This window comes from Salvelinus alpinus, chromosome 8 (assembly GCF_045679555.1).
Source record: "Salvelinus alpinus chromosome 8, SLU_Salpinus.1, whole genome shotgun sequence".
In the NCBI taxonomy this organism is placed as follows: domain Eukaryota; kingdom Metazoa; phylum Chordata; class Actinopteri; order Salmoniformes; family Salmonidae; genus Salvelinus; species Salvelinus alpinus.
Genome location: NC_092093.1, coordinates 23404549 through 23417968, shown reverse-complemented (window position 1 = coordinate 23417968; position 13420 = coordinate 23404549). Strand labels below are relative to the sequence as shown.

At 48.2% G+C, this 13420-nt stretch overlaps 1 protein-coding gene across 1 annotated transcript in view; it reads right to left on the bottom strand.

The window, feature by feature from the left end:
* The window catches only part of LOC139582750 (solute carrier family 22 member 16-like), a 32708-nt gene extending 19983 nt beyond the window's left edge, over positions 1-12725 (bottom strand). The window contains exons 1-4 of the mRNA XM_071413042.1: positions 12582-12725; positions 8293-8775; positions 1552-1669; positions 36-594 (exon numbers count right to left, since the gene is read on the bottom strand). Coding sequence (XP_071269143.1) covers positions 36-594; positions 1552-1669; positions 8293-8775; positions 12582-12682 — 1261 coding nt within the window. The 5' untranslated portion in view covers positions 12683-12725. The remainder of the gene's footprint in view (positions 1-35; positions 595-1551; positions 1670-8292; positions 8776-12581) is intronic.
* Between the last annotated feature and the right edge of the window lie 695 nt (positions 12726-13420).

The window sequence follows — 13420 nt, the reverse complement described above, 5'->3', positions numbered from 1 at the left end:
TGCCCCACCCACACACACCCCCATCACAGTCTCACCAGCCAGGAAGAGGTTGATGTACTGGTTGCCCCCCAGGTTAACAGAGCCCAGGGAGAAGACGTAGTAGCCCAGGCTGCTGATGAACCACACGGCCCCCACCGTCACTGTCCTCCACGCCATCCTCCACGTCCCAAACAGGTCCAGGATGCTCAGCTTCTTCTCGGGCTCTGCCGGCTGGGCTACCCCCGCTGCCACCTCCTTCTCCAGCAGAGCCTCCTCGGGTTCCAGGAGGTTCTCGGCCCTCAAGCGGCCAGGCTCCAGCCCGTTGAAGCGGGCAATGGAGTCCAGCAAGACCTGAGTCTCCTTGAGCCTCCCCTTAGCCATCAGGTAGAAGGGCGTCTCTGGGAACTTCCAGCAGAAGAAGAGGAAGGGGGAGGTGCAGGTGGAGAGGATGATCTGATAGCTCCGCCAGGTCCGCACCAGGTAGCCCATGATTGCTACCATCATGACGCCCGTGGCAAAGGCGGCGTGCACGTGCATGGAGGTCCATGTGCGCACCTTGCTGCCGGTGAACTCGGTCACGTACACAAACACCACCACAAGGTAGCCACTAGACACCTGCAGAAAGAGAGGGGGGGGGACATTGGAACACAACACAGGGCAAGAGCCTCAAATCACATATAGGCTACACACACAGAGACAGACACACACACACACACACACAGACACAGACACACACACACACACACACACACACACACACACACACACACACACACACACACACACACACACACACACACACACACACACACACACACACACACACACACACACACACACACACACACACACACACACACTTTACTCTTGATGCATAAATCTAATGCCTGACGCAAGTCTCTGATGTGTGTTATCCTCTGGTCTGTGTTTAGTAAATAGATCCTGAGAGCAGACTGTGGTTAGACCTTATCCTCAGGGAATGACCCAGATATTAGCCCAAACAGCTCACAGACATACAAGCATTAGCATAAACATGCACACACACGCTAACATATATACACAGGAAATAGTCTGGTAGGTTGTGCTTGTGGTTTCTAAAACGGCCTTTCAAATCTGTAACTCTTACAGGGTTTACAGACCACAATACGAACAACAGAATATGGCCTATGGTCAGAGAGAATGTAGGGTTGAACATGTATATGTGTTCTGTTATGAGCAGCACAGGGAGGGTTTGTGTCTGGGCACAACATAGGACCTACTATGTAAGCAACATTTTATAGCCTTGTGGCCTGCTAATATTAACCACCCTCTCCCTTTCCTTCCAGTACAACCTGCCATTCCTTTTAGACACATAATCTAATACTGACAAATACAAATACTCTATGAATACTAACTAATGTATGAATATAACTGCATTCCTGAACTTGACTTCTGCATAAATCAAGAACTCACAGTATGTCTATGGGAGATGAGTTTGAAATGTCAAGTAAAGTTTCCCCATAAGAGAATATTTTATTGAGTGTCTCCTTACTGCAGGCCTTACACTACATTCCTCTCCACACACACACTCACCATGGCGAGCAGGAAGCGTATGAACATAAATAGGTAGTAGTTCCCCGTAAATGCCACGCTTACACCAAACACAAACTGGCACAGGCTGGTGATCATCAGGATCCTCTGTCTGCCAACCCTGAGAGACAGAGGAGAGAGAGACAGAGGAGAGAGAGACAGAGGAGAGAGAGACAGAGACAGAGGAGAGAGAGAGAGAAAGAGAGGGAGAGAGAGGGGGGGGGGATGTGAAAAGTTAGGATTACTTGTTAGGGTGTACAGTTAAATAGTTGCACCAAGGCCTGTGTTGTGGCTGACTGTCATCCTGACTGAGCCATAAGTTCCAGAGCAGGGTTGTCAAACAAATTTTCGATGCTCCCGGACTGTCATTTCAGTTATTATTAGCGAGCTGGACACACTCAAGACACAGTGTGAATGTAGGTCAATTATAATTTCTACACAGTTTGGATTTGGTTTTAGTCATTTTGAGTACACTTTTACTCAAACCGCCCGCTTGGCCGTCTGTTTGACACCCCTGTTGTAGAGGAAGAGACATACTTCAGGTATTTACAAAAAAGGCCCTCTGCTATCTACTGTATCTGACGACATGCGAAGAGTTGAGAGAAAACTATTCAATGTCACACAAGCTCATATGAAGTGAGCGCAAAATAAGAGGTATGTATTGCTGACTGTGAATTGCACATCGCCACACAGAAGTTGTGATTGAGTCGGTTTGTTTGTTGTGTGAGTACGTGACTTCATGTGACTCAAGGCATTGATCTAGAACAGAACAAATATTGGTTAAAATAATGTTAGACAGACAACAAGTTGGGAGCAGCACAGGGTCAGCCACAGGGTCAGCCACAGCGTCAGCCACAGCGCCAGCCACAGCGCCAGCCACAGGGTCAGCCACAGGGTCAGCCACAGGGTCAGCCACAGGGTCAGCCACAGCGCCAGCCACAGCGTCAGCCACAGCGTCAGCCACAGGGTCAGCCACAGGGTTAGTCACAGGGTCAGTCACAGGGTCAGCCACAGGGTCAGCCACAGCGTCAGCCACAGCGTCAGCCACAGCGTCAGCCACATGGTCAGCCACATGGTCAGCCACAGGGTCAGCCACAGGGTCAGTCACAGGGTCAGCCACAGCGCCAGCCACAGGGTCAGCCACAGGGTCAGCCACAGCGTCAGCCACCGGGTCAGCCACAGCGTCAGCCACAGCGTCAGCCACAGCGTCAGCCACAGAGCAGCAGTTTGGGTTGAAATTGTACATCACTATACAACAGTAGTGGCTGAGTTCATAGGTGTGTAGGTTGTGTGTTTGTTTGTGTGTGTGTGTACCTGCCTGCATGTGCCTCAAGGCCGCCAGACTAGATAGAACAAAATCAACAAGTTGGCTAATGACACATTTATACTGCCCCAGTGTATGAGCATGGAAGTAGTCTAGTAGTCTGTCTAACTACGAAACAATCTAACTCGTCATCTTCCCCTTCACTGAATAGGATGTGATCTCTTAATGCCATGCTGTCCTATACCCCACCATATTGACTGGTACCACAAGGTTGTCCAGCCATAGTACACACAAGCAGCATAGAATGCATAGCGACAACATTCAAAGTGAACACACTATGGAACTTTGAACTGGTAATATATAGGTTCCAATCCACAACACAAACAGTTTCACAACACCACAGGCTGCCACTCTTCTGCATGGGTCATCACTATCAGTCACAAATAAGAGGTCAAAATGCCTTATTAGAATCTCAAAAACTGCCTAAAAAACTATCCAACAGCCCATAACGACACAGCCCAGGTAGGCACACCCTCACCCCTCAGTCCCAGCTCAGGGAATGGGTTTGTGGGCATGAGGGTTCAACTGAGTGCCCCATTCTCTAAATAGTGGACACCTAGACCATGACTCAGGCTAGGGACCTAGCTGTAGCTGGATCCAGGTACCTCTTCTGGCTTTGGCAGGCCTCTCCCCTGTCCTGTCTGGACTAGAGGTCGACCGATTATGATTTTTCAACGGCGATAACGATGCCGATTATTGGAGGACCAAAAAACGATATCGATTAATTGGCCCGATTTTTAAAAATGTATTTGTAATTATGACAATTACAACAATACTGAATGAACATTTATTTTAACTTAATATAATATATCAATAAAATCAATTTAGCCTCAAATAAATAATGAAACATGTTCAATTTGGTTCAAATAATGCAAAAACAAAGTGTTGGAGAAGAAAGTAAAAGTGCAATATGTGCCATGTAAAAAAAGCTAACGTTTAAGTTCCTTGCTCAGAACATGAGAACATATGAAAGCTGGTGGTTCCTTTTAACATGAGTCTTCAATATTCCCAGGTAAGAAGTTTTAGGTTGTAGTTATTATAGGAATTATAGGACTATTTCCCTCTATACCATTTGTATTTCATTAACCTTTGACTATTGGATGTTCTTATAGGCACTTTAGTATTGCCAGTGTAACAGTATAGCTTCCGTCCCTCTCCTCGCTCCTACCTGGGCTCGAACGAGGAACACATCGACAACAGCCACTCTCGAAGTAGCGTTACCCATGCAGAGCAAGGGGAACAACTACTCCAAGTCTCAGAGCAAGTGACGTTTGAAACGCTATTAGAGCACACCCCGCTAACTAGCTAGCCATTTCACATTTCACGGTTACACCAGCCTAATCTCGGGAGTTGATAGGCTTGAAGTCATAAACAGCAGAGCTGCTGGCAAAACGCATGAAAGTGCTGTTTGAATGAATGCTTACGAGCCTGCTGGCGCCTACCATCGCTCAGTCAGACTGCTCTATCAAATCATAGACTTAATTATAACATAATAACACACAGAAATACGAGCCTTAGGTCATTAATATGGTCGAATCCGGAAACGATCATCTCGAAAACAAAACATTTATTATTTCAGTGAAATACGTAACCGTTCCATATTTTATCTAACGGGTGGCATCCATAAGTCTAAATATTCCTGTTACATTGCACAACCTTCAATGTTATGTCATAATTACGTAAAATTCAGGCAAATTAGTTCGCAATGAGCCAGGCGGCCAAAACTGTTGCATATACCCTGACTCTGCGTGCAATGAACGCAAGAGAAGTGACACAATTTCACCTGGTTAATATTGCCTGCTAACCTGGATTTCTTTTAGCTAAATATGCAGGTTTAAAAATATATACTTCTGTGTATTTATTTTAAGAAAGGCATTGATGTTTATGGTTAGGTACATTCGTGCAATGATTGTGCTTTTTTCGCAAATGCGCTTTTGTTAAATCATCCCCCGTTTGGCGAAGTTGGCTGTCTTTGTTAGGAAGAAATAGTCTTCACACCGTTCGCAACGAGCCAGGTGGCCCAAACTGCTGCATATACCCTGACTCTGTTGCACGAGAAGTGACACAAAGAAATTCATGTTAGCAGGCAATATTAACTAAATATGCAGGTTTAAAAAATATATACTTGTGTATTGATTTTAAGAAAGGCATTGATGTTTATGGTTAGGTACCTTTTTCGCGAATGCGCACCGCATCGATTATATGCAACGCAGGACACGCTAGATAAACTAGTAATATCATCAACCATGTGTAGTTAACTAGTGATTATGATTGATTGATTTATTAAACTTATCTTATAAAAAACAATGCTAGCTAGCAACTTACCTTGGCTTCTTACTGCATTCGCGTAACAGGCAGGCTCCTCGTGGAGTGCAATGAGAGGCAGGTGGTTAGAGCGTTGGACTAGTTAACCGTAAGGTTGCAAGATTGAATCCCCGAGCTGACAAGGTAAAAATCTGTCGTTCTGCCCCTGAACAAAGCAGTTAACCCACCTAACCCACTTAACTGACTAGTTAAATAAAGGTGTAAAAAAATACCGATTTCCGATTGTTATGAAAACTTGAAATCGGACCTAATTAATTGACCATTCCGATTAATCGGTCGACCTCTAGTCTGGACAACTGGGCGTTATCCTGCCAGGGGTCTTGTATGTCCACACTGTACCAAGAGTCTTAAACTGTCTCTCTAGCTGTCGACTGGCTGTTACCCTGTAGTGTCAGATTCACTCACGGAAAAGCCTCTCTGAACCCCCACACACACTGTTACCCAAACACACACTTTCACACTCTGTTTGCCTGTTTTTCTGTTCTGGCCTGAGAAAGAGGTGACATGAAGACTGATGGGTTTGAGAGATGAGGAGGGTAGGCTCGGGAGGTTCTAAGGACCCGCTGAGAATAAACCCTCACCCCTAACACCAGGCCATAAACCCTCACACCAGTGCCATAAACCATCACCCCTAATACCAGGCCCATAAACCCTCACACCAGGCCGATAAACCCTCACATCAGGCCCATAAACCATCACCCCTAACACGAGGCCCATAAACCCTCACACCAGGACCATAAACCCTCACCCCTAACACCAGGCCCATAAACCCTCACTCCTAACACCAGGCCCATAAACCCTCACACCAGGACCATAAACCATCACCCCTAACACCAGGCCCATAAACCCTCACACCAGGCCCATAAACCATCACCCCTAACACCAGGCCCATAAACCCTCACCCCTAACACCAGACCTATAAACCCTCACCCCTAACACCAGGCCCATAAACCCTCACACCAGGCCCATAAACTCTCACCCCTAACGCCAGGCCCATAAACCCTCACACCAGGCCCATAAACCATCACCCCTAACACCAGACCTATAAACCCTCACCCCTAACACCAGGCCCATAAACCCTCACCCCTAACACCAGGCCCATAAACCCTCACCCCTAACACCAGGCCCATAAACTCTCACCCCTAACACCAGGCCCATAAACCCTCACACCAGGCCCATAAACCCTCACCCCTAACACCAGGCCCATAAACCCTCACCCCTAACACCAGACCTATAAACCCTCACCCCTAACACCAGGCCCATAAACCCTCACACCAGGCCCATAAACCATCACCCCTAACACCAGTCCCATGAACCCTCACCCCTAACATCAGGCCCATAAACCCTCACACCAGGCCCATACACTCTCACCCCTAACACCAGGCCCATAAACCCTCACGCCAGGCCCATAAACCATCACCCCTAACACCAGGCCCATATCCCCTCACTCCTAACACCAGGCCCATAAACCCTCACCCCTAACACCAGTCCCATAAACCCTCACCCCTAACATCAGGCCCATAAACCCTCACACCAGGCCCATAAACCATCACCCCTAACTCCAGGCCCATAAACCCTCACTCCTAACACCAGACCTATAAACCCTCACCCCTAACACCAGGCCCATAAACCATCACCCCTAACACCAGGCCCATAAACCCTCACTCCTAACACCAGACCTATAACCCTCACCCCTAACACCAGGCCCATAAACCCTCACACCAGGCCCATAAACTCTCACCCCTAACACCAGGCCCATGAACCCTCACACCAGGCCCATAAACCCTCACTCCTAACACCAGACCTATAAACCATCACCCCTAACACCAGGCCCATAAACCCTCACTCCTAGCACCAGACCTATAACCCTCACCCCTAACACCAGGCCCATAAACCCTCACACCAGGCCCATAAACTCTCACCCCTAACACCAGGCCCATAAACCCTCACACCAGGCCCATAAACCCTCACCCCTAACACCAGGCCCATAAACCCTCACACCAGGTCCATAAACCCTCACCCCTAACACCAGGCCCATAAACCCTCACACCAGGCCCATAAACCCTCACACCAGGCCCATAAACCCTCACCCCTAACACCTGGCCCATCTATCCCTCTATCTTTCCCTCAGTACATCTATATCCCCTGGGCCTTTCAGGATAGTCTGGGTAACACCTAACTCTCAAAGTCCTCCTGACTTCAGAGTCCGGAATGGCTCTTTGATGTTGTCGGCACAATGTGTTGATTAAGGGGGCTGTGCTTTTACTGGTTGGCTCTCTGTTTCTTTCTCACTCAAAACACTCACTGGATTTTCAAATCCAAACAAGTGAATTTCTGAGTGAATATTGCATTAACAAATGGCCTCCTTTCCAGACCAGTGTGTCACAGCTTTCCCTGCGCTGTGCGGCACAGCCAGTGAGGGACAGGGTACAGGGGCACAGCCAGGGAGGTACAGGGTACAGGGGCACAGTCAGGGAGGGACAGGGTACAGGGGCACAGCCAGGGAGGTACAGGGTACAGGGGCACAGCCAGGGAGGGACAGGGTACAGGGGCACAGCCAGGGAGGGACAGGGTACAGGGGCACAGCCAGGGAGGGACAGGGTGCAGGGGCACAGCCAGGGAGGGACAGGGTGCAGGGACACAGCCAGGGAGGGACAGGGTACAGGGGCACAGCCAGGGAGGGACAGGGTACAGGGGCACAGCCAGGGAGGGACAGGGTACAGGGGCACAGCCAGGGAGGGACAGGGTACAGGGGCACAGCCAGGGAGGGACAGGGTGCAGGGGCACAGCCAGGGAGGGACAGGGTGCAGGGACACAGCCAGGGAGGGACAGGGTACAGGGGCACAGCCAGGGAGGGACAGGGTACAGGGGCACAGCCAGGGAGGGACAGGGTACAGGGGCACAGCCAGGGAGGGACAGGGTACAGGGGCACAGCCAGGGAGGGACAGGGTACAGGGCACAGCCAGGGAGAGACAGGGTACAGGGGCACAGCCAGGGAGGGACAGGGTACAGGGGCACAGCTGGGGAGGGGCACCGCAGGGGGCAGACACATTCCCCATATTTGGGAATAGGTAGGTGGGGAAAGCTCCTCTTACCTATCAGCGATGTCCCCGAACACCAGCGCTCCGACCAGCACACCAATCATAAAAGTGGGCTGACACAGCTTGGCCAGCCATTCCCTGTCACACACTAGGTCCCAGTCTGTCACGATGCTCTGATACACCTCGCTGTGGTCGTACACGTAATGGTAGTTCCTGTCGCACTTCTCTGTCGTCCTGTTGACGAGCTGCACGTAGGTAAAGTCTGTGGGGTTAATCCGCTGGGTTCGCTGGCAGGTGCTGAGCTCCCACTGTTTGCCCTCCGCAGTCCGCACCACCATGGGCCCGTTCGCCGGTTTAAAGAACGGCAGCACCTCCTCCAGGGAAGCACCTGTGTAGTTCCCGTACAGGACGTCAGTTACGTTACCGGGCGGTGCGCAGACAAAGCTTGGCCTCTCCACAAGGAACACAGAGGCCAGGTAGTGGATTCCACAGGCTATGGCCTGGAAGACAGCAGCAAAGTACAGACATGCCTGGAACCTAGGAGGAGGAGAGATGAGGGGAGTTATGTTCTGGAATCGAGGAGGAGGAGAGATGAGGGGAGTTATGTTCTGGAACCGAGGAGGAGGAGAGATGAGGGGAGTTATGTTCTGGAACCTAGGAGGAGGGGAGATGAGGGGAGTTATGTTCTGGAACCTAGGAGGAGGAGGGATGAGGGGAGTTATGTTCTGGAACCTAGGAGGAGGAGAGATGAGGGGAGTTATGTTCTGGAACCTAGGAGGAGGAGAGATGAGGGGAGTTATGTTCTGGAACCTAGGGGGAGGAGAGATGAGGGGAGTTATGTTCTGGAACCTAGGAGGAGGAGAGATGAGGGGAGTTATGTTCTGGAACCTAGGGGGAGGAGAGATGAGGGGAGTTATGTTCTGGAACCTAGGAGGAGGAGAGATGAGGGGAGTTATGTTCTGGAACCTAGGAGGAGGAGAGATGAGGGGAGTTATGTTCTGGAACCTAGGAGGAGGAGAGATGAGGGGAGTTATGTTCTGGAACCTAGGAGGAGGAGAGATGAGGGGAGTTATGTTCTGGAACCTAGGAGGAGGAGAGATGAGGGGAGTTATGTTCTGGAACCTAGGAGGAGGAGAGATGAGGGGAGTTATGTTCTGGAACCTAGGAGGAGGAGAGCTGAGGGGAGTTATGTTCTGGAACCTAGGAGGAGGAGAGATGAGGGGAGTTATGTTCTGGAACCTAGGGGGAGGAGAGATGAGGGGAGTTATGTTCTGGAACCTAGGAGGAGGAGAGATGAGGGGAGTTATGTTCTGGAACCGAGGAGGAGGAGAGATGAGGGGAGTTATGTTCTGGAACCGAGGAGGAGGAGAGATGAGGGGAGTTATGTTCTGGAACCGAGGAGGAGGAGAGATGAGGGGAGTTATGTTCTGGAACCTAGGAGGAGGAGAGATGAGGGGAGTTATGTTCTGGAATCTAGGAGGAGGAGAGATGAGGGGAGTTATGTTCTGGAACCTAGGAGGAGGAGAGATGAGGGGAGTTATGTTCTGGAACCTAGGAGGAGGAGAGATGAGGGGAGTTATGTTCTGGAACCTAGGAGGAGGAGAGATGAGGGGAGTTATGTTCTGGAACCTAGGAGGAGGAGAGATGAGGGGAGTTGTGTTCTGGAACCTAGGAGGAGGAGAGATGAGGGGAGTTATGTTCTGGAACCGAGGAGGAGGAGAGATGAGGGGAGTTATGTTCTGGAATCTAGGAGGAGGAGAGATGAGGGGAGTTATGTTCTGGAACCTAGGAGGAGGAGAGATGAGGGGAGTTATGTTCTGGAACCTAGGAGGAGGAGAGATGAGGGGAGTTATGTTCTGGAACCGAGGAGGAGGAGAGATGAGGGGAGTTATGTTCTGGAACCTAGGAGGAGGAGGGATGAGGGGAGTTATGTTATGGAATCTAGGAGGAGGAGTGATGAGGGGAGTTATGTTCTGGAACCTAGGAGGAGGAGAGATGAGGGGAGTTATGTTCTGGAACCTAGGAGGAGGAGGGATGAGGGGAGTTATGTTCTGGAATCGAGGGGTTCAATAAAAGGACAACATGAGGAAGTTGCATCAAAGGAATGAAACCCTTTACTATCCAACACATAGAAATAACTTCACCCTGATTGATGAATGCACAATGAAGTAAAATGACACCCAATCATTTATGATAGCCTACTGTAATATAAAAACAATGAGGGTTTTAGCCTAACAAAAACAGAATATTCTCCATGTACAAAAAAAACAAACTGAATATAGGTATATACAGTGAGGGAAAAAAGTATTTGATCCCCTGCTGATTTTGTACGTTTGCCCACTGACAAAGAAATGATCAGTCTATAATTTTAATGGTAGGTTTATTTGAACAGTGAGAGACAGAATAACAACAAAAATATCCAGAAAAACGCATGTCAAAAATGTTATAAATTGATTTGCATTTTAATGAGGGAAATAAGTATTTGACCCCCTCTCAATCAGAAAGATTTCTGGCTCCCAGGTGTCTTTCATACAGGTAACGAGCTGAGATTAGGAGCACACTCTTAAAGGGAGTGCTCCTAATCTCAGTTTCTTACCTGTATAAAAGACACCTATCCACAGAAGCAATCAATCAATCAGATTCCAAACTCTCCACCATGGCCAAGACCAAAGAGGTCTCCAAGGATGTCAGGGACAAGATTGTAGATCTACACAAGGCTGGAATGGGCTACAAGACCATTGCCAAGCAGTTTGGTGAGTAGGTGACAACAGTTGGTGCGATTATTCGCAATTGGAAGAAACACAAAAGAACTGTCAAACTCCCTTGGCCTGGGGCTCCATGTAAGATCTCACCTCGTGGAGTTGCAATGATCATGAGAATGGTGAGGAATCAGCCCAGAACTACACAGGAGGATCTTGTCAATGATCTCAAGGCAGCTGGGACCATAGTCACCAAGAAAACAATTGGTAACACACTACGCCGTGAAGGACTGAAATCCTGCAGCGCCCGCAAGGTCCCCCTGCTCAAGAAAGCACATATACATGCCCGTCTGAAGTTTGCCAATGAACATCTGAATGATTCAGAGGACAACTGGGTGAACGTGTTGTGGTCAGATGAGACCAAAATTGAGTTCTTTGGCATCAACTCAACTTGCCGTGTTTGGAGGAGGAGGAATGCTGCCTATGACCCCAAGAAACCATCCCCACCGTCAAACATGGAGGTGGAAACATTATGCTTTGGGGGTGTTTTTCTGCTAAGGGGACAGGACAACTTCACAGCATCAAAGGGACGATGGACGGGGCCATGTACCGTCAAATCTTGGGTGAAAACCTCCTTCCCTCAGCCAGGGTATTGAAAATGGGTCGTGGATGGGTATTCCAGCATGACAATGACCCAAAACACACGGCCAAGGCAACAAAGGAGTGGCTCAAGAAAAAGCACATTAAGGTCCTGGAGTGGCCTAGCCAGTCTCCAGACCTTAATCCCATAGAAAATCTGTGGAGGGAGCTGAAGGTTCGAGTTGCCAAACGTCAGCCTCGAAACCTTAATGACTTGAAGAAGATCTGCAAAGAGGAGTGGGACAAAATCCCTCCTGAGATGTGTGCAAACCTGGTGGCCAACTACAAGAAACATCTGACCTCTGTGATTGCCAACAAGGGTTTTGCCACCAAGTACTAAGTCATGTTTTGCAGAGGGGTCAAATACTTATTTCCCTCATTAAAATGCAAATCAATTTATAACATTGTTGACATGCGTTTTTCTGGATTTTTTTGTTGATATTCTGTCTCTCACTGTTCAAATAAACCTACCATTACAATTACAGACTGATCATTTCATTGTCAGTGGGCAAACGAACAAAATCAGCAGGGGATCAAATACTTTTTTCCCTCACTGTAGGTCAAACTTGAATATAGGTCTGCATCAAGTGTTTTGAATATAGTGAGAATGAAACAAAGAACTATAGGCTATTCTAATGGAGAATGTTTATCCAATTTTAACGCGCCAATGATGCAATGCACTACATATGTTTCTCTCCAAAATCAAGTTCAGACCAACTTGAAGGAAGAAAGCTGCTGTCTTTTGTTAGCAGAGAGAAATAAAGAAACATTTACTATAAGGACTACAATACTTACTATGTAGGCTAACTAAACATCAATAGAACAATAATCGCCGTAGTTCTATAAAAATAACCATGTTGTCTACAAGAGGGGTGTAAGGTCGTCATATGCCCAGGGAGGGTTGTCGAGTAAACATGAAAGAATCTCTGGACAAAATAAGTTTATGATATTAGTTATGTTAATTCAATGCAATTTAAGTGGAAATTACATTATTGTTCTGGGTACCTTTTGAAGTGTCCAAGCTCATCAAATAGACGATCCACGCTCATAATTCCTTGACAGGTATTTCGCGCGCCTCTCGCTCCAGTGAGTAGCGGATTCTGCATCGACTCGCCACTGACAATTTGTAAATGTTGGCTTTTACTGGACGCCGGTAGGAGGGGCACGCTTAGGGGAAATTTCCACTTAGTGCGACGAACAGGGAAAAACACTTTTCAATTATGGTGAGAAGTGTGGCGGAGCCTGAATTTGACACCCCCACAATGCAATTGTAGGCTGGGCAACTACTGTAGAAGTTGATAAACGATTGTGCAGACTAGTGTTATTTTTTTTCAATCACTGCAATTTGGATAAAAACTATTAGGCCTAGCCATCACTTTCCATTTGATCAGTCTAACAAGCCCTATCGCCTCATCAATGCACTGCTTTCAGAGATCCAGTGATTAATTCATCCTTCTAGCACTCCAAAACAATAGACGCGGTTTTCTCTGCTGAAAGACATCACATCCACTAAATCTATTATCCTACTAAAGTAAATCAATTAAAATGTGAAACGTTTGTTGTCTCAGACATCACCATGTTAGACACAACAATACAATGTCAATATACTGTAATCCTACGATGGTGAGTCAGACAGACAGGGACAGTGATATCAGGTGTGGACAGACTCAGGTTCAGGTGGTGAGTCAGACAGACAGGGACAGTGATATCAGGTGTGGACAGACTCAGGTTCAGGTGGTGAGTCAGACAGACAGGGACAGTGATATCAGGTGTGGACAGACTCAGGTTCAGGTGGTGAGTCAGACAGACAGGGACAGTGATATCAGGTGTGGACAGACTCAGGT